At 34.5% G+C, this 23081-nt stretch overlaps 1 protein-coding gene across 1 annotated transcript in view; it reads left to right on the forward strand.

The window, feature by feature from the left end:
- LOC114046106 (unconventional myosin-XVI-like) overlaps positions 1-23081 on the forward strand; it is a 682808-nt gene that overhangs the window by 447025 nt on the left and 212702 nt on the right. The window contains exons 22-23 of the mRNA XM_027866360.1: positions 2670-2822; positions 7461-7661. Of these exons, the coding sequence (XP_027722161.1) occupies positions 2670-2822; positions 7461-7661 (354 nt within the window). The remainder of the gene's footprint in view (positions 1-2669; positions 2823-7460; positions 7662-23081) is intronic.

Raw genomic sequence — 23081 nt, forward strand, 5'->3', positions numbered from 1 at the left:
AATAAGTTCCAGTGGCTCCCTATGATCTCCAAAATCAAATATTTTATCCTCTCATTTTAAAGCCTGTCACAATCTGATATCTTCTTACTTTCCAGACTTTACATTTTACTCTCCTCCTCATACTTCCACCTTCCTTTTTTGTTCCCCCTCCACACAGCGAGCTCCATCTCCCAACTCTGTGATTTTTCAATGGCTGTCCCCTATGCCTGGTATGCTTTCTCTTCTAATTTCTGACTACTGGCTTCCTTGGCATCCTTTATGATTCAGGTCAAGTGTGAACTTGTCCAGGAGGCCTTTCCCAGTCTTCATCCTCTCCAGTCCCAACATTCTACAATTGCCTTTCCCCTGAAATTCTCTTTTACCTATTCTGTATATATCTTGAATGTATATATCTTATCATTTCTACAGTTGTTTGCATGTTGTCTGCCACACTAGAGTGTGAGCTCCTCAAAGTTGAGGGCTATCTTTTTTGCCTTTCTTTTAAACCTGAATCCAAATATAGCTTTAAACACTTACTAGTTGTGTCACCATGGGCAAGTCACTTAATCTTTCTAGGACTCAATTTTCTCGTCTATAAAAGTAGAATAATAATAGCACCTACTTTGCAATGTTGTTGTGAGGATCAAATGAGCTAATGAGAGCAAAGCACTTAACATAGTATCTGGCATATAGTAAGTAGTATAAATATGTTAGTTATCATTATTATTCTGTTACATAGCTATTACTCTTTGGTAATTTCTCAGATTTTTTCTGAGTGTTGAACTTCAAAACTTATTTCTAGGAGTGATATTCCAATCCTTCAGCCATATGACAAACATTTAATAAGTGCTTACTATGTATCAGACACTGAGCTAAGCACTGGGGATATAAAGAAAGGCATATCTGTATATGCTGGCTCTATGATTCTACAATTATATGCTCAGCTATTACAGAACCAAGACAATACTAAATGATAGAGCTGAGTGAGTAAGAATGAATGGAGTTTTGAATCCAGACTTAGAGCTTCATATCAGAATTCAGGTACTGAGCTCACTCAACCTGTTCTTGAAGCGGAATTTCCTCACAATGGACACTGTTGTTCAAAAGGCAATTGTCTCATCTAGCCATATGAATTTGTATCTCAGAAAGGAATAATAATCCTGTAGGGGGAGGTAGGGTGGAAGGAATTTAGATAGATTTGATGGATAGATAGATAGAGAGATAGATGGTGGATAAGTACAAATGCAAAGTACACTTATCCCTTCTACGTCACAATTTTCCTCATTGTGATTTCAATGTATTGCTGTTTCAATATATTATGGGTTGGCATAAGAAATTACTGTAGTATTTCATATTATTTTATTTCTTATTCATACAATTTATTTACTTAACATTGACCTATATGTAGCCTATGATTAAATACTTAACCCAAATTTTACAATAAGGTACTGTAAACACCCCATAAAAGAAAAAGAAAAAAAAAATCAGACTTCTTCTCTGGTATGAAGAGAGGACCAAAAAGTTTTACATGGATTTTCCAGATCGCAGGGGTACTGCTCCACTAATCCTTGTGATGTGGAAGGAATGACTATACTCTTGCTGTCCTAGTTTTTTGATCTCTGCCCCATTTTAGGATCAGAGAATATATGAAGTGCACCTTTCTTTTGGGGATAGCTCACAGCCAGTCACCAAATCCTATTCAAGACAAATGATTAAAAAAAGGGCAAGAGAAACCTTCAAAAGAAAATTAAAGGGTCCTTGAGAGCAAGAACTATGTCATTTAAAAAAAATTGTACTTCTGGCACCTAGCAGAATGCTTTAGTTATACTAGGTACTTAATATTTGTTAATGATTATTGAAGAAGTCTTGGCACTATCTTGGCACATCTCACTTCTATGTTTTGAGCATTGGTGCCATTCTCTTGATCTACCTGATTTCCTGAGTTCTAGGTTGCTACTTGTATTGACCAGATTTTTTCTTTCAGATTCTATCTAGATACTTTATATTTGATCTTCTATAAAGATATTACTTCTTCTAGATATTATCCTGGTAACCCTGGGATCTTTTGCTCACCTTCCTCCATCTTAACTTGGAGCTTGATGCTGCAATCCTGTCCTGAACTGACTATCTGTAGATAGTTGCTTCCCATGCTGATATAATGTATATGAGTTATTACAATGATGATAATGGTTGACATCTTTTTTTTTGTCTTAAATATTGAAAGCAAGTCAAATATATTTGAAATGAGAGATGACTTTAAAATCTGTCCACAAATGGCTACAGCATTGTTCCAGTGAAGGAAAAATATACTTTGGGGTACAGTGTCATTTAAATAACCTAGAAATTTTAATTTGTAATTGAAACCAGAACATAATAGCTAGAGAAGATATTTTAAAAAAATTTAAACTGCTGTACTAAGTGGCTACTATAAGGTTTTGGTTTGGATTTTGAAAACTCTTAATTCAACTGAAGCTATATTTTTTTAAAAAGTTATATTAAAATATGGAGTAAATTTTTTTTATTCTGACTTATATGAGAGCAATGACATACTTTTACCTGTATGATCTAGTTGGTTTGGAACTCTCATGTGTCTCCATTTCATCAAACACTTCTTTTTAAATACAGTTAATACTGAACTGCCTAATTGTTTTGTAAATGTTTTCTTTTCTTTCTTTTTTTTGTCACAATAGCTCTGTGTCAACATGACCAATGAGAAGATACATCAGTATATCAATGAAGTGCTTTTTCTACAAGAGCAAACAGAATGTGTACAAGAGGGAGTTACCATGGAAACAACATATTCTCCTAGTAACCAGACGGCAGCTTTGGATTTTTTTTTCCAGGTACCCTGCATATCCACTTGGTACAATTGCATATTTTTCAAGCAGTATAAATCTTAAAATAATAGAGATAAACTGCTTTCTTTTAAGTGAACTTTTTTGAAACCTCTTCATCTATAAACCCTTGAATATATTTATTACCTTTCCAAATCTGTTGAAGAACACACACTACCTTTTCCCGAAAGAGCTCTTGGATGATTACCAATTTACTGAATGAGTAGTAGGAAATATATGATCATCTTGTTATAAAAATGCTCAACTTTGGCTCCATCCCTAAAGAATCATCTTTTGGCACAGCTGCAAACTCTTAATGTTCACAATTTATAATATAATCTCTAAGACTAGAGGAATCATAAAACACATTCATAAGATTTCCTTAATACTCATAGTCAAAGGTTATATGAACTTCAATAGTGAACTGTTGGCCAAGACTTTAAGACTAAATGGGAAAAAAAACTAAAAAAATAAAACTTGGTTTGTATTTCAGAATCAAATTTGTCCATTCATCATTGCTGAACTTCAGTTTATGTGTTAAGTGACTTTTTGCCTCAGTTTCCTTATCTAAATTAGGTAGATATCAATATTCACTGACCCATACATATAGCTATTATGAGTATTTATAGAATATATATCTAAAGTGCTTGATGGTTCTTTGAAAAGGACACTATTCAGCTATTTTAGAGAGTATACTATTTTTTACCCTATAAAAATAGATTCAAAAAATCATTAAATTGTGGTGCTGGAAGGGACCCCAAGAAGACATTTAGTCTATTCTCCTTATCTTTAGACAGAACTACTCTTGAGCTATCTCAGAAAGGAAAAAAAAAAAAGTTATCTATTCCATTTTAAAAGAAATACAATCTGAACCACCCCCCCTGCCTAAATTCTCATAAAAATTTCCCTAGTAAAACTTAATCAAGTTGCCTCCCTCCTCCCCCACCTGAATATTAATGGGGGAGAGTTGTTTATAATCATCTCCTCTTCTTCTCCCCAGTCTTATTCCTCTGTTCATCTGTTCTGTCATTGTGTGTGCACGATGCCAAGGCCCACATTATATTCCTACAATCGGTCCTTATTCTTCACTTACAGTTCTTTGCCCAAATTAAAAAAAAAAAAAGACTTTTTTTTCTGTTCCTTAACATATACTTTCCCTTCTTTAAATTGCAACTGGAACCCCTCTTCCTCCAGATCACCCTATATGTGATTCATAAGTTGACAGTGTAAGTTAAAAAGTTTCAGATGATGTCTTCTGATGTCATATTCAGTGCTCTTTCTACTATATCCTGCCTCTCATCAGTATATAGACTGAGTTAAGATAATATGCACAAGAGTCCATCTGGAGGTGGGATTGTTAAGAAGGCAAAGTTTGTCCTCTGATTTCCACTTAATTTTTGGTATCCAATATCTCTTTAAGCAAGTTCTTCACTTCCAGATGCCCATAAGCCTCAATTCTGGCCATTGGCTCTCTAGAACATCTTCAGTACTTCATCCTTTTCTTTCACTTAAATAGTGCTTCTTTACCTTCATTTCTACCATTTGAGACCATATCACCTCCCAACTAGACTAGTGATATCTTTTTTTGTGGTCTCCATGTCTTTATTTTCTCCTTTTCCAATCCATTCTATACATAGCTGCCAAAATTATGTTCCTAATGCACATGTCTGACTATGCTACTCTCCTATTCAAAGATTTCTATTGGAAAGGATCTTAGAATAATGGAAAAAAGATTTGCAGTCACAAAAATCTGAGTTCAAATCCTGCCCTAGTCACTTGCAAGCTATCGTCCCCTGAGCAAGTCACTTTATTTCTCTTAGGTTCAGTTTTCTCATCTGTAAAATGGGCATAATAATAATAACTACCTCACAAGGTTGTTGTAATGATCAAATAATATATGTAAAGCACTTTGCAAACCATAAAGTTCTTTATAAATGTTCACTATTATTAGAGGCAGTAAGTGGCAGAGTGTGTGGACACACACACACACACACACACACACACACTCATACACACGCACACATATTTATAGTGCTGGGCTGAGCTTATATCCTGCCCTCAGACACTTACCAGCTCCTGATGAAGTCATGTAATGTTTCTCAGCTTCAGTTTCCTCATCTGTAAAATAAGGGATTTTTGCAGGTTGTTTTTTCCTTTGGTAGGGTTGTTGTGATCAAATGAGATTTTATACATATATACTGTAAATATGATTATTATCTATACTGGCCCCTTATTACCTAAATAATAAAATACACACTTCTTAAACTAGCATTCAAGGCATTCTTAGATCTTTCTCCAATCTATTTCATAGAATTACAGGAATTTCAGACTGCTCACTAGATTATTCATCCCCATTTTACTTCTATCATTACCTAAAGATCAACTTATAACCCAAATGTTCTCTTTGGTTATTGAATATCTGGTGTATACTGTCTCCTCCAGAGAGCTAGTGATATCCTTGTCTCTCTAGCAACTGATTCAAATGTATACTTGTACCCTCTTCCCTTGTTCAGCTCTTTGTGTACTTCAGGGTCTCAAGTTAGGTCACAAAGAATTCCTTTGTGTGAGTCAAAATACACCCATAATAAAGGGCTATTATGCTTATCTTCTTTGGTTAGTATGCCCTTTCAGTGGAAACCTTCCTAAAGAGCTTCCCAATGGGAATATTTGCTCCTTAGTTTTATCTATCACTCACCCAGGTGTGATCTGTGCATATTCATGAAGGCCTTCTCTAGTGCTTGATCTTCAACTGCAGAAATGCTTCTCTTCCTTGAAGCTGAAATACTTCTCTTCCTTCTAGGAAAGAACTGGAATGCCACTTCTAAGAATCTTTCCTAGTCCCATTCCTCTAGCTGAAAATCTCTGTTTCTGTCTTTCTCACTCTCTGTCTTTCTCTGTCTCTGTCTCTCTCAAAAAAAAAAAAATAAAATAAAATAAACACTTCATATTCTGGATTTCTCCTTTGCCCAAAGATCACCAGTCTCCTATACCCAGTACTTTGTGCCCCATTCCCACAAGGCCAGATAGCTGAGATGATCGGAAATATTATATAAATAATTTCCATTAGCTTTAGTTGAAACTGATCAAAACTGATTCCTCTAGCAAATACTTGCATTTTGGTAAGCTACTCTGGAATTGTTGAAAGCATTCAAGATCCAAAGGATTCACTCTATAAGGGTGGAATATCACCTATTAAGATTGGATGGAGCCTCTATCTTCAGTAAACTGCAAATAATAGACAAAGGATTAAGGGATAAGTTTAGTATTGTCATAACTTTTATAATACTTCATTTTCACAAAGTAAAGGGAGGGAACAAATCAGCCACTTTTGGGAATCCATTTTGGAACTACCAGTTCTCAAATGTCTTTCAAGGTTAGGACCACACTTATAGATGCAGAATTAGAAGGAATCTTCAGAGTTATCTAGTCCAATTCCTTCTTTTTATGTATGAAGATGGGGCATGTTTGGGGGCCTTACATTAAACCGTGAAGGCAGCTGCCTATTCAATCTATTCATGAAGCCTCTATCTTCAGGCCTCACTAGGAAAATGGCATTAATGTATGAACATTGACAAAATGTGTTAGATCTCTCTGCTCACTAAATTACATTATTTCTTACATCAATATTTCAAAAAGTCTATGAGTTTCTCAGTATAGGTATATCCTTTATTAGTACAAATTGCTATTCTTCCTTTCCTTCCACCAGTGATCCTTGATAGACTGTTATCAGTTATTGTAGAGAAGGAGGCCACACTCTGGGGATAGAGCTTCTCAGAACCAACTCTAAATTGGATTACAGAAGACTATCTGTATGGGCATGGACTCAACCAATTATCTTAGTTAAAAAGGCCATTTTAAACTTTACTCCAGCACTTTTCCTAGGGATCAAATTGAGGGAGTAAAGTGATACAAAGCACTAGGTAAAAAAGTTGTTCAACAGATGTCCAAACTATGTAGGCAGAATGGTATGCTAAATATGGGGGAGATGTTGGAGGCTGGGAAGTACTGTTAAGCAGCCCTTTCCAGTGATGCAGAATTAATTTTAGAACATCGGATACTGTAGTGCTTTAGTTCTTTTCTTTGGCAGTCACAAATGATCAGCCTTCTAATTTGAGATTTATAACTTTCTTCTGCACGGTTGCTTTTTCTAGGTCTGAACTGTGGAATGTCATAGAGGCACTTCCTACTTCCTGCTGAGTGGGATTTTGTCACATAATCTTGAGACTTAGTCTTTTTTCTTTCTCATGTTTGTTGGTGGTGATTTCTTCTTTTTCTTCTTCTTCCTAACTGAAATATGAAGTGCTTAGTTTGGGTTAGACCAACTCCCATATATTAAAATAAACTGCAACTTTCCTGACATAAGCAACATTTTTAGCTCATTTCAATGAGAACTCTTTTAATTTGTAATCCCATTGTTTTTAATGAAATGTGTCAGGATGAAATTCAATTCATAAAAAATGTCTAAAAAGTCACTTTCTAGTACTTAGAAAACAATCTAACTTTAAAAAGTGATGGTTATGAGTACTTTCTTAGCCACAAAATATTAAACAATTTTTCTATTTAACAAAAAAAAATACCAAATTGAAAGGATTAGAGTAGAAGAACTGCCCAAGGCCTTTTTAAAGTATTGTTTCTTTTGCTTTTCAGAAGCCATCTGGATTTCTCTCTTTGTTGGATGAAGAGAGCCAAGTGCTTGGATCACTGGAATCTAATCTTCCCAAATGGCTGCAGTCTCTCTTGGAATCTTCCAATTCTAATGTGGTGTATTCTGCCATTAAAGATGGGAATGGAAATGTGGCACTCAAAGATCATTGTACCACCTTCACTATTATGCACTATGCAGGACGGGTAAGTTCAGTAAACTGCAAATAATAGTCAAAGGATTAAGAGATAAGTTTAGTATTGTCATAACTTTTATAATACTTCATTTTCACAAAGTAAAGGGAGGGAACAAATCAGCCAGTTTTGGGAATCCATTTTGGAACTGCCAGTTCTCAAATGTCTTTCAAGGTTAGGACCACACTTACAGATGCAGAATTAGAAGGAATCTTCAGAGTTATCTAGTCCAATTCCTTCTTTTTATGGATGAAGAAAGTAAGGACAAGAAAGATGAAGGGACTTGTTCCAGGTCACGTATTTTACATAAGTGCCTGAATTGGGATGCAAACTAAAGTACATTGTGTCTACATCCATTACTCTTTCCAGTGCACCAGGATAAAATACTTCTTAGTTTGACCCAGAAGCCTTTGATATAGACTTTATAATTTTATGAGTCTAAAGATTGAGTTAATTCTATTTTCATTTGCTAAACAAATATTTATTTAAAAAGAAAAGATAGTATATATATATATATATGCAAGTATGAATGTGTATATATATATATTGCATTTAAATAAGACATTTTATCACTCACACCCTGTGCTTTCTGCCACACCAGACTTTCTAAAGCATGACTTTGTTCATGTCACTTTCACCTATACCCAAACCTTTAACTTTTCCAAATTGGATAAAGTCAAATTTCTTAGCTTTCACTTAAGGCCCTTAAAAATCCATCAAGGCAGATTATAATCATCTTGCTTTACTTACATAGTTTACATCTATGAGCTAGACAATTTCGTGGTAATTTGTCTCCCTGGGTTTAGCTAGACTGATCTTTGGGCTGCAGACATACAGTCAATTGCTGGGCACATCTATACCCTAAACATTTCTAGGATGGTAAGACTGACCATAGTCTATGCTACACTAGCATAGACTCCCAAAACCCAAGTTCATGTTCTTTAAGATCATGGGATAACAGTTCTAGAGTTGGAAAGGACCCATGTAGTCCATCCATGCCACAGTGAGATGGAAGAATTTACTGAAAAAAAAGCTACACACATACACACACACACACGCACGCACACATTAATAAGACCAAGTGAATGAAACATCTAACTAAAGGTTGTGCCAAAAAAAAATCCTTGAAAAAATTTAGATAGTTGCATCTTTTGTACCATTCATTAAAATGAAATCCCCAGGTGTTTGCTTTCCAGGAACTAAGGTTTCTATGGTAATTAGAAACATAAAAACATTTTTGAAAATGGATTCCTAAAGGGGATCCAATGGTTTAAGGCATGACTGTGGTCTTATCTTTGGCCAGAGGAAGGGACTAGGACATAGGTGTCAAAAATGCAATGTAAAATGTGGCCCACGACTCTCCCAGTGTGGCCAAAACCAAATTGAAATGTATTAGGAAATACTTAATAAAATAAATAATAATACAATAAAACATGGGAAAATATTACATTTTAAAACTGAGTCAATATGCAGCCCACTGGCATCCTTATGTATAGTTTATTGGGCCCATTTCTATTTCAGTTTGACACCACTGGACTAGAAAATTATTCCCTAACCCAAAATATATTGTGGACTGGTAAAACATTTGAACTATCTACTGCTAACAAATTTTCCCTCCTTAAGTCTTAATATGGTATTTCTTAACTCAGCAGATAAAGACGTAGTAGAAGAGTAGTCAGGGGGTTTTTGTTTTTTGTTTTTTTGGTTTCTTTTTTGTTTTTCTTTTATGTTTATAGCTCTATAAAGCGAAGTACTTTGCTAGCAAATTTTGGGAAAGCAATAAAAGTTTGACTTGTTAGAAATAATAATAATAGCTCACATTTGTGTAACACTTTCAATTTTGCAAAGTGATTTGTATGTTATCTCATCTGACCCTCAAAATAATCTTGTGAGGTGGGTCGTACTATTATTCCCATTTTGTAAGTGGGGAATCTGAGGCATTCTTTGAACTCAGGTAGTCCAACCTCCATGTTCAATACTGTATACATTATGTCAACTAGATGTCTAGAGATAACTTTTCACTATTGTTTGTATTTCTTCATCCTTTGAAATGTTATACTAAAAAGTTGTTTATGAAATCATTTTATTTTAAATTAATTCATCTTAAAATAGGTGGTCATCATCTCTGCTGGTGATAGTAAATGATTAATCCAACATCTAGAATGAACTGACTCATTGCTGAACTTTCTTGAAAAAATTTGCTTTTTGAAATCACTTTTTTTTACATATATATATACATATATATAAAAGCATGCATGTGTATATCTTTATCTATATCTATATATAGTTCATGGTAGAGCAAAGGAGAAGAGACTTTTTTAAAAAAAAAATTAAGAACGGTATTTGAATTACAGCAGAAACTCCTCCCCAGCAGAGCATAGTCTGACTTCAAAACACTTTTCGAAGTCTTATTTTGATGTTTTTTTCCTGAATGTACTGAACACTTAAGGCAAACAAAAACTTTCCCAGATTACCACCATGTGAAATTATTACAAATCTCTCAGTTCACCCTATTTGTCCTATCCTGTAAACTTAGTCATATTCTAAGCTGAAAAATAATTAATCTTGTATATACCTTAACAGATCCTACCACTCCAATGAGAACAAAAGCTCTTTGAGGACAGGAGCTGTGTGTAATTTGGTTTTTCACTTTTACCCAGTGCCTTACAAAGTGTTTTGCATGTAGTAGAAGATTAACAAATGTTTGTTAAACTAAGGATTATTCTTAAACCCATTTCAATTTTCAGTTCTCTTAGGAGCATAATCAGTCTTCATTAAAGATTTCTTTTTTTAAGTGGCAAAGAGGGTATGTATGAAATACTAATTGTCCAACATTAATGAGAATGAAGTTAAATTGAAGTCTTCTGGAGCCAATTTAAGAACATGATGGGATAGCCTCTTTCAAGGGTAGCCCTTAACATCCAGCAAGTGATTTATATAATGGTTCAAGCATTAGATAATTGCATTCAGTTTTATTGGCAATTGAAAATAAGAATCATGAAGGGAAACAAAAGTATAGTTTGGAAAGAATGATAACTGTTGGTATAGTTTTATTTTTCATTAAATCTCTTTTATACTAATTGAAATCAAAAGCATTATTTTATTGCAAGGCTAAATTTTAGTACTAGAGAAGAGGATAGCTACTCCTAGAGATAAGTAATACCATCTGAGACCTCTCTTGATTATAAATCTGGGACTAGGAAAAACAGCTTATAAAATGTAGGGTGGCTTAAAGTAGGGAGTGCAGGCTATGAGAAGAATGAATTCAGAGAATTGTAAGTTTTTTAAAATCAGTTGTTCAGGCATAAAACTGAAGTTGCCACTTTTGCTTCCTAGTGCATTAAGGAAAGAGCTCAAAGTTTAGGGAGTGGTAAACTTCTCTAAATCTCCAGAAATATTCTATGAGCCTTAAAACATATTGATAATTGTTTTCATGACAAGTTAGTGATAGGTTGTCAATCTGCATTCATAGCAAATCCAGTTTTGGGAATACTAGACTATAAGATATCATTTGTGTCCTTCATTGCCTAATTGCATAAGTAGGGAGAGGCAGATTTAACTGATCCTCTCCAGGTATAAATTGAGAGACAAGAGTTGGAGCTATTCATCCCAGCTTATGTAAAGATCTTGAACCTCTTGAGATAATCCTTCTCTAGCATGTGAAAATTCCATTGTTATTTCTGCTGAATTCAATAATTCAATTTAAAATTCAGGAGAAGATCTAGAACTCTCTGTCCAGTGGAAAACTCCCAAACTAGACAGTGAGTGTATATCTTACTCCCCTAAGGAACTGAAAAGACACTTTGGGTACAGAGATCACTTCCAAGAGCTCTAGGACCACAAATGGCTTTTTGGAAACCCTGATTCTTACTTGCTAGCCTCAGTCCTAAGCCTCAACTCCTAAGATTGGGAAGAGAAAAAGGCTTAGCTGTCTGATTTTATTTTGTTGTTTTCCATACAATATTTTAAGTGCTTTGTTGTTGTCCCAACATTCTGTCACATCTGACTCTTCATGACTCCATAGTATGCCAGGCTCTTTCATCCTCCACTTTCTCTCAAAGTCTGTCTAAGCTCATGTTTGTTGTTTCCATGATACTATATATCCATCGCATCCTCTGTAGTCCCCTTTTCTTTTTGCCTTCAGTCTTTCTTTTAAGAGCTAGGTAAGTTTATATCTCCTGGCACAATATCAAGCAATCCAATCCAATAAATATTTATTAAGTGCCTACTATGTGCCACAAACTGTCCTAAATGCTAGGGATACAATTAATAAAAAGTAAGATAGTCTTTACCTTCACAGAGCTTACAATCTAACACACAAAAAGAGGCAGGAAAATGTGTGTGGGTGTTTCTCTGTGTGTGTGTGTGTGTGTATGTGTGTGTGTGTGTGGACACCAGGAGGCATCTTGTTTGGTGGAGTTAAAACCAGGTAGAGCAGCAGATATTGAGTGGTATGAGTACATAGTAGGTGTTTAATAAATGCTTGCTGATCCCCTAGAAATGGTATTTTGATGCTGGACTTCCAAAAAGTAAACATATTTTTATATGCCTATAGATTTTGTAATTTTCTCATTATAATAATCTTCATTGCTTGTGCTTATAGAAAGTGTACACAAATATTCCACATAAAAATATTTTTGAGAAAATCTGACCAAATAAAAATATTTAAAAAATGATTGGGTTTATTGAATGTCTTTTTACTCCACTAAAGTCCTTTTAGTATGGTCTGATTTTGGCAGAGGATTTTGTCAGTTTGTTTTTATTAAAGTGTAAATTTCTAAGGACACTATTTATTAGTCTTTGTATCCACAAGTACCTTTGCTCTCACAATGTCTGGCACATAATTGACACTTAAAATGCTTGTTGAATTGAATTTGTTAAATTAATATACAAGGTTACCTGGGTATGATATTTTATTCCAAATCAAGTTTGCAATAACAGTTTTTCTTTCATTTTTGTTAGTGTGTTTCTTTTCCTGAACATTTTAGTATTCATAAATGAATGAATGAAAAAGCATTTATTGAGTACTTACTTAGTGCAAATCACTGTTCTAAGGACTAGGAATACAGATGACAAAGTGAGACAATCCCTGCTCTCAAAGAATCCACAGGGGGAGACAATCATATGGGAGGCTTCAGCTTTGGGGCAGAAAGGAAGTCCAGTGTTGTGAAGGACAAGTAATTCAGTCTGACTGGAGTATAGAATGAATAAAAGGCTAATATATGAACAAAAATCTTTTAGAGTTGCTTCCATTGACAAAACCATATCCATTTCTGATGTTGAACAGTGGCAAGGACTTTGGTGATAACATTCTTTTCTGGATTTTTTAGTAGCTATGGCCATGTGGCCCATAGTAGCTATGAGGCAGTAGGGATTGCATTGCTAGAAGAGACAGTTGCCAGGCCAGGCAGTAAAGGCCAACGAGAGAGCTAGTGTTGAATGATGTGTCTCTGTGTGTCAGGGGGAAGCTCATTAAGTATAGGCACAATATCTCCTCATTCTATGTGCCCTACAGTGTTTCTTACTGTGCTGAATACATATTAGTTGATCATTCTTCAGAAAAGAGGAGAGAGATTAGAAAAAAAAATCATAGTCATATGAAATACTTAGGAAACTTGAACATTTTTATTTGTCAGTGATGTTGATAGCATCACAGTAGAAGAGAAAAAGGACAATCTGTAACATTACATTGTATTAAAAGCCTTTCTTTTCTGGCCGACATGAAAGATTACAGTCAATCTAATTAGAAATGTTTAGCTACATAGCACAACACAGTTTCTTGTCTCAATTTTCTGTTCATATATCCCAGCACATAGTATAGGGTTTGGTCCATAGTAGGTGCTTAATACATTATTTATTGCATGAAAAGTCAGTCAAATCATATTTTTAATCAACAAATTTAAAGATAGCCTTTTCTATTATATTGACATTGTTTGGGAATTGCCTAATTGTAGTTATTCATCCTATTTTTTCCCTTAAAATTAGAGTTTATTCTAATATTTTTACATATTTTTACTAATTATTCTTACATAAAGCAACCACATTTGATATATTTTCTCTTTTTGAGTTTTTTTGAATAGTATACTTAAAGAAATAAAGCCTGTTATGAAACCAGCATATATTCATACCTAAGCTTTTTCTTACTAAATAAAAATATATTACTCTTGCATACTCTGGGTGTGTGTGTAACTTTTTGTGATATATTTTTATTTTTTTTTCCTTTTCCACCCCTCATCATCCTCAACTAAGGCATGAAGGAGAAATCATAGTCACTTGGGTTCTACACTTGACTATCCATTTCATTGTTTTCTGCATGCTTTCTCATGAATCACATCACTGAAATGTTAGCCTAGTTATTGGAAGTGATTTTAAGAAAGAATAATGTTTTATTGCTCATCCTTTCCTAAACTGCGAAATAACTGATTCTTTTTTTTCTTTAAAAGAAAAGGACTATTTTTCCATCAAAATGAGTCTGAAGTTTGTTTATTGATAGTCTTCTGACAATCAAATCTCTGAGGAATAGAAATATCTGAGTTTTATTAGCATAATCCTACACCACACCTAGCACATAGTAGGTAGACAATACAGTAAATTATTATCAATGGATTATTTGATTTGAACAGTTCATCAAAACACATCATGTTTCTGCATCTGAAATAAAGAAACAACAATCATCATAAGTCAGCATGGGTTCACAAAATATTAATGGCTCATGATTATGTTCTTAGAAAAGAGTGTAACAATAGTCATGGAAGTTCTGATCTCAGCCCTGAACTAGGAAAGATCAGTTTCTCCATTATGGCTCCCAGAGGTGTGTTGTGCCTTCATCCTATTAAACAAGGAACACAAGGAAATGAAAAGCACAGGGACAACCATCTGTTTTTTTTTAATAAAAATAATGAATAACTATTTAGCATGATAATAGAATACTTAGAAAGGAGTTCCAATGGCACTCAGTGGAAAAAAGTCTTGAGGAAGAGATAAGGACAACCAGTTTTTCCACATTCCCCTTCATGTATCTGCCCCAACCCCCGACCCCTTTCAGGCCCCTAGCAACCTCCTCTTCTTGGTGTTTTCTCTCTTATCTTGGGAAAAAGATCTAAACTTCCTCTAAAGCAAAACATTATGCCCTCTAGTTTTAATTACTCATTAGCTTCCTCTCTTCCAGATTTGGGAAGAATATGACTCCCTGTGCCTTAGGTGATTTAAGCCCACCTCACAAGGCAGTCAGTCTAAGCCTTGCTACAACTGTTACACCTGAAAGTAATTGTATTTTTTTTACTTCTTTTTGATAGGGCTACTTAACTGGTAGACTTGGACAATGCCATGTGCATAGTATATTGTGGTTTTATCATGGAATTTGGGGGGACATTTTCTCATAATATTCTTGTGGACAAAGCAAAGAAATGTGGGCCAATAATGGTATGGCTTGATGGATTCAGAAGTGACTGAAAGATTAGACAAATACAAAGAATGGTGATCAATTGATTAATGTCAACCTAGAAGGAGTCACATGCCTATAGGGATCTATATTTTGGCCTACACAGTTTGGCATTTTCATCAGGGACATGAATGAAGGAATAGATGGCATGTTTAAAAAAACGTATCTGGCATGAAGCTAGGAGGAATAAAAACACATCATTTGATAGGTTCAGGACCAAAAATATCTTCACAGTTTAGAACTATAGACCACAATCTAGTAAGATGAAATTCAATAGGAACAAACCTTAAATCCCTTACTTAGGCTCAAAAAAATCAACTACCAAAGAACAGAAAGGGAAAGATTTATTTTAATTCAATGCAATCCAATAAACGTTTATTAAGTCACTACTTGAGAGGCAGTGTGGCATAATGGTTAAGAAGTAGTCCTTGAAATGAAGAAAACTTGGGTTCAAGTCCTGCCTATGATATCTACAGACTCAGTGCTCTCAGCAATCCTCCAAGACTATAAGGGGTAGTGAAGGTGCCTACTAGTATGGGTAGAAAAAATTTCCTCATCTGTAACAATGAACAGTAATCCCAAATTCATCCCCATCCTTACTATGTGCAAGATACTGTTACACAACAATTCATATGAAAAAAAAATTAGGGGTATCTATTGAACTCTTACCTTAATATGAATTAATGTTGTGTATGAAAAAAGAAGCTGAAAAAGCTAATGTGATCTTCGGTTCTGGTCAGACCACATTTCAAATATTGTTCAGCTATAGGTACCATATTTTAGGAAAGGCATTGGCATAAGAGGGCAGCCAGGATGTTAAGGGAATTTAAAATTATGCCATAAGAAAATTACTTAATGGAATTGGCATGAAGAAGAGAGGAATTAAGGGGAGGGGAGCTTGTAAGAGTTATGTTCTTATTTTAGAAAGGCTATCATATAGAAGAAGAACTTGCCTAATTTGGTCCATGGGGTCAGAAGCAGGAGCAATGGATAGAAGACATATCTTGCCTCAATATAAGCAAACATTTGCTAACAATCAGAGCTAACAATCCACTGTAGAATTGCCTGCCTTTTGAAGTAGTGAGTCCCCCATCAGTAGAAAGCTTAATGATTATTTGATTTGAGATGCTGTAGAGAAAGCTCCCAGGTAGGTATAGATTGAACTAGATAAATTCCTAGGTCCCTTCCAATGCTGAAATTTTCTAAGATTTGCCAACATGCTAACCATTTTGACAAGGGTGTCTTACCTTGAAATGCAATGTTGCTCTGACCTATAACAAGGTGATAAATGGATCTGGCCAAAAGATGGACATCTTTGCCTTTAAACTTGTTTACATAACATCTTTTAAATGTGGATCAATAGGTGTTCAATTTCCTAACTCTACATGTGTCAGAAATACCTGTCTCAGCTGTCGACTCACCTTCACCATGGGGAGATTTGTGGGAGACAGCTTGTATCCCAGGCAGACTGTGAAACTGAACCTTTAAATCAAAAGACAAAGGAGATGGATTAATCAATAGGGAAGCTTTCATTTTATTTCCTCTTTTTTTCTTCTCTCTCCAGGCTGAATCCCCAGACATAACAATCAAATCAGTCTAGTCTAAGCTGTGCTGAAACTATTAAAGGTTATTTGACAAAGGCATTTTCACTCACAGAAAGAGTTATTTGTTTTTAACTTAAATCTGCATTTGTTCACCTTTTGGACAGACTTTTCAAAGAGTTAAAACCAGAGAGACCATGTTGCTAACTCAGCCTGCTTGTGATATTCTATCATTTCCAGTGAAATACTGTATTGGAATAAATTGTCACAGATTGTGTGATGAGTACTCACTCAGGGTTTTGTTAGAGAAAACACAAAAGGGCTTTTAAGTGATCTCATAGTTTCATCAAAAACTTAATAACTTCTGCTATCTCCACTTTTATATACAGTCAAAAAAAAAAAGAGAGAAAGCATAAAATTCCAGAATATTGATAGCTGTGTTCCTGGTTAATTCATTGTACACATATATGTGTGCTATATACATATATGTCACATACATGTGTGTCATATATAGACACAAATGTACACATATATGTATTTGTGTGCATGTGAGTATGTATACATGCATATATTGTGTATGTTCACATATTGTATATCCATCCATATATCCATTTATATATACCAAGTCTATATGTAATAAACATAAGATATAGATATTTTGTAATTTTCTGGTAAATAAATCAGTCAGCAAGCATCAAACACCAATTACTTACTATGTTTTAGGCACAATGCTAGGCACTGGAAATACAAAGACAAACATGAAAAAATCCTTTCCCTCAAAGAATATATATTTCTTTTTTTTCATTTTCTTATTTAAAAAATATATTTATTCTGAGCTTAACACACTCCAAATAAAATTGGCCTTTCTCTATACATAATAAAAGAGAAAAAGTGTTGTACATGAAACTGCAGGTGTCAATTGTGTGCAGCTATTTTATTTTAAATTATATAAGTTTAACTTGAAGCTTTCAAAACTGTCCTACTTATCTTGTGGTTCCTTCTTGGCTTCTTTCTGTTCTGTGCACAAGAAAGAAAGAAAGAGAGAAAGAAAGAAAGAAAGAAAGAAAGAAAGAAAGAAAGAAAGGGAAGGAGGAAGGAAGGAAGGAAGGAAGGAAGGAAGGAAGGAAGGAACGAAGGAAGGAACGAAGGAAGGAAGGAAGGAAGAAACTTCAATGATACTATATAATTTATTTTATTTATCTTTTTTTCCCTTTCTTCTTAGTACTTCCCTTTCTGCCTTGGAGGAGAGGTAGCAGATCCCAAAGCCTTTGTAACAAAAAGAGATGAAAGGGTACATACGTATATATAGCATATGTATGTACATATGATGTACATATGCATATGTTATATGAACATTATATTACATATATTTTATACATATAATGTACATATAATATATACATAGTTGTGTATATATGTGTATATACATATAATGTGCACATATTTATACATAACATCTATCTGTCTAGTAAACCAAAACAAATTCCCACTTAGTGTCTGAAAATATGTCTCTTATTCTGCATCTTGAGTCCATCACCTCACTGTTAAGAGATGGGTAGCATGGGTCACAACTAATCCTCTAGATTTTTAGTTAGTCATTTCATTGACCAAAATTCTCAATCCTTCTAAGTTGTTTTTCTTTATAATATTGTTGTTATTTTATAAATTGTTCTCCTGGTTCAGCTCATTTTATTCTGCATCCGTTTGTATATGTCTTCTCAGGTTTCTCTAAAACCACCTCATTCATCATTTGTTGTGATACCATAGTAGTCCATTACATTCATATACCATAATTTCTTCATCCATTACATAGAAGATAGGCACTGTCCCTTAGTTTCTGTTTTTTTTTTCCTTTTGCTACAACAGAAAAAGCTGCTACAAATAATTTTGTATATGTGAGGATTTTTTCTTCATTGATATCTTTAACGTAAGGCCTACTAGTGGTATTGCTAGGTCAAAATGTTTTCATAGTTTAGTCACTTTTGTGGTATAGATCCAAATTGCCAGAATGACTAGATTAATTTATAGCTCCATCAACATTCAGTAGTGTCTCTTTTCCCACAGCTCCAAAAACGAGTATAATTTGTCTTTGTTTTGTTTTCTTCACTAATCTTATAGGTGTGAAGCAGCATCTTCAGCTACTTTAATTTACGTTTCTTTGTTAATAATTTGGAGCATTATTTCATATGGTTGTTGATGGCTTAGTTGCTTTGAAAACTGCTTGTTACTATTCCTTGACCATTTATCAATTAGAAAATGACTCTTATTCTTATAAAGTTAAATCAAGTCCCTATATATCTTAGAAATGAGAACTTTTACAGAGAAACTTGCTACAAAATATTTTCTCCATTTTCCTGTTTTCCTTTTAGTTTTATCTACATTATTTGTATTTGTGTAAAAATTTTTAGCTTTATATAATCAAAATTGCCTATTTTATGTTCCGTGATCTCCATTTCTTGTTTTGTCATGAACCATTTTCCTACCCATAAATACAAAAAGTAACCCATTTCTTCCTTATTCTAATTTGTTTATTATACCATCCTTTATGACTAAGTCATGTATCCATTTTGAGCTATATTATACAGTGTGAGGTGTTTGTCCAAATTTAATTACTACCAGATTGGTTTTTTTTTAATGTTTTCCCAGTTTTGTCAGATACTGAGTCCCTAAGGGGGTACACATTCTGATAGGGAGAAAAGATAACACACACATACATATATACACACATATATACATGTGCGTATGTTTATTTAAGAGCTATGGAAAACTGATACAAGGTTGCCGCCAGGAGCAGGGAAAAAGTTGGCTGAAGAAAAGAGGAATTCCAACAAGTGGTAGAAAGTCACATGTTCCCTATACAAGGGACATGTAGTAAAAAGGCACAGATAGGAGAATCATGAAGTGCCACATGTGAGGAAGAGCAAGAAGGTCAAGTTGACTGGACTTCATAGTAAGCTGATGAGGAGTAATGATTCATAAGGCAAGAAAGTCAGGAGACAGCCAGGATGTGAAGAAATTTAATTGCAAGAAGACTTTACATTTGATAATGAAATTAATGAGGAGCCAATCAGATGTATTATGAATGGGGTGGAGTGACATGATCACATCTATCATATAGGGTGGTGGTGGTGTGGAGGATGAATTAGCAGATTCCTTTTCAGCAAAGTATGTTAATTTATTTACTGTGTTCCACTTTGAAATGAAATATATATATGTATATACGCACTCACACATACATGCATGCACATATACTATATATAGTGTGTATGTGTGTGTATATATATGTATATATATATATGTGTATATATTCTATTGCTCTACACTTCCCAAGCTACACCATTACTTACCATAAATGCTTTATAACAGACCTATAGGAGAGAATATTGTTTACAATCACATGAGGCCAACAATTTAAGCAACTTGAGTTAATTTATAGAATTAATTAATGGTAGATCAAAGGCCAGAGCTACATCTGAATATTGACAATCAGCAAAAATCAACTTAAATACAGTAACATATAAAGAGGAAAATCTCCCAGGGAGAGGAGATAGGATAAACCAGGATGACCCATATGACAATAGAATCACTAATGAAGAAGTTGGTATTTGCAGAAAGTGATCATTCATTCCTCTTGGTATAATCAAGCTTCTGCAGACTTGTCTTGTGATATACTAAACTAGAGTCAAAGAACACCTAAGAGATTTGCAGTTTCCAACTTTGATCCATCCCCTTTACCATCCCTCCACTCCATCAACCTTCACTGGAGGATTTTGCAGAGTTAGTGACCAAAATATTGGTAGAGCCTACCACAGTTCCCATAAATTACTTGTATTAGTCAGTTGTATGAAGTTTTCATCACCTAGACAACTTGGCTTTATTAACATTCAGGGGAGTGTGTCGGCCTGAAAATATCTTAATCTGACAATCAAAGCAATCATCCTCACACAAATATAAATGAAAAATTGAGAGGCAGAGTCATGTTGCCATTTATTGGATCAGTCTTCAATGGGAGGGATGTCACCGTGATTCTTCTCCCACCCTATAGGCCCACACCTGCCTTTAAAGGTGTATCTCTTTTACTGCATATCACTTTAAACTGAAAGCACCTTTTTTTTTGGTAAATGACTGTAAATTTAAGAAGTTACAGTCTCTTTTTCCATCCCTTCTTTCCTCTGCTTGGTTATTTCATTCATTCAGCAGATATTTATTAAATGCCAACTATATGCCATACAGACCAGTGACATCAAGATAAAAACAGTTTTTGCTCTAAAGGATCTTACCTTATCTATGGGTGATGGGAGGGAAGTACACGTACAAAAATAAGCTCAACATACAAAGACACACCATTGCATAGTTAATAGAAATTCTTTTCAGAAACTCAAATCTATATTCTCACATAAGCTAGAAATGTGGAAAAAGTGTTTTCCTTCTCACCACAACACCTTTAGTGATTCATCATAATGTATGCATTCTAAAATATCACAGGCTGCAGCGTATTCTGGATAACTTAATTGCCCTTCAGTTTGTCTGCTTTTCACCCTGGATTTTATACTCTTTAAAGGAGAAATGTTTCCCTCTCTTATCATGGTTATAGGACAGGTTTTTATTTTATTAGATTTATAATTATAGCCAAAATATTACTACTTTGAAATGTATATTCTAACATCATAGAAATACACATAAATAGCAAGTGTTGCACGAACATTAGTTTCCCAGCTTTTCAAAATGACCCTGGCTTCTCCTTTTTTTCAGGTTAATTACTTTTGTCTAGTGCATTCATTGCATTAGTCTTATAGATCATTTCAATCTGCCCCATTACTAACCACAATTCCTTGACTTGGTGTTGAGGTCTCTCAACACCACATCACATCATCACATCAGTCATTTAAGAGGCAACTTGATAATCTTCATGGTAAATGTCATGGTGACCGTCCTTGATCGGCTCCTAAAAAGATGCTGACTTTCCCCTCCATAGCCCTATACAGTCTATTAATGAATGTTAGAGTGGCAGTAAGTTTGGTGAATCATGACTGCCAGGAACCAAAGAAGCCTAAGACTGGTCTGCCTTGCCAGCCATTGAGGATAGCCAGTCACTCAGAGGTCTAGGTACATGTCTCTTTTCACCTTAAGTCATCCATGCTTGGAAGTAATGACTGTTGTGTTTAAACTTTTGGTACAGAAACACGGAGGCCTATGTTAGGTTATTTAATTTTCAGTTTTTTTGCCCCATTATGATTTCCTTGTGGTTTGGTTACCAGAACTGCCTGTAGTATTCCCACAGCTTCCTGATGGGCTCATGTGTCTTCTCTCATTTCTAATTTATTTCTTGATCATCATAGAATTAAAGGCCATGCAATAAAATTCAGTTATTTAAAAAAAAAAAGAAAACTCAGGATTAGAGAGATTAGCAGGATTGCCCAAGGTCAAACAGAGAATAAATAGCTGTGTCAGGATTTGAATCCAGGATCGTTGACTCCAAATCTAGTACTTTTACTCCTTCATCACACTGTTGCTTGCCATTACATTGACCTTTTTGGCATTAGCAATATATTGGACTATTACCTTAGAGGGAAATTTATAATAACTCAGATATATCTCCATCATCCTAACCATAATTTTGATTATTTTCTCCTAAGTGCATTATTTATTTGCATTTAAAGAAAGGAAAATTATCTGCCACTCTTTCCATAAAGCCTTACATATCTTTCTTTATTTTGTTCTCATTTTTTTTTCCTATCCAGAAGACAAGGTGGCCTGAAGTTAGGAGGTTTCACTCTACACTCCTTCCTTCAAGCAGATCATCTATAAAAAATGTCATCATTAGTGGTGATGATCTTGGTAATACTTTACACTTGTATAATGCTTTTCAGGTTACAAATGGATTTCAAGTTAAATGAGATCAACCATTTGAACCACTTTTGGGAAAGCATACTGTTTATCATTGTCTACCTAGTGGAGTGACAGATCATCCACAATTCTTGCTTCCTGCCTCCTAAGCCAGTTCTCTGCCCTGATGAAAAGTATCAGGTGACTTCAGTCCCTGCGGTTATTTCCCTTTTTTTTTGCATTTTGGAAGTTAAAATTACTAGAGATATTTTTGAGCATATTTAACCCACTCAAAGAATTCTAAGTGAATAAATTAAGCATGCTTCCCTCTTAAAGTATCCATATCCATAGAATATCCATATCCATCGGATATTAGAGTTCCTATACTCTAGCTTCCTCATTTTACAGATAAAGAAACTAAGACTCAGAGATATCAAAGCACTTTGTAAAAATGAGTCAGAAATAGAACCTATCTCCCATTTTTCAGTCTCATGTTGGTTTTTTTTTCCATTTTACCAGGTTGCCACATTTGGAATTTTTCTCCAAAATTTCTATTAAATACTACTAAAATATTGGCATCAGGGAATCAAGTTCTCAATTTGATATTAAAATTTATTTTAAATT

The sequence above is a fragment of the Vombatus ursinus genome, unplaced genomic scaffold (assembly GCF_900497805.2).
Source record: "Vombatus ursinus unplaced genomic scaffold, bare-nosed wombat genome assembly UNPS02014781.1, whole genome shotgun sequence".
NCBI lineage: Eukaryota > Metazoa > Chordata > Mammalia > Diprotodontia > Vombatidae > Vombatus > Vombatus ursinus.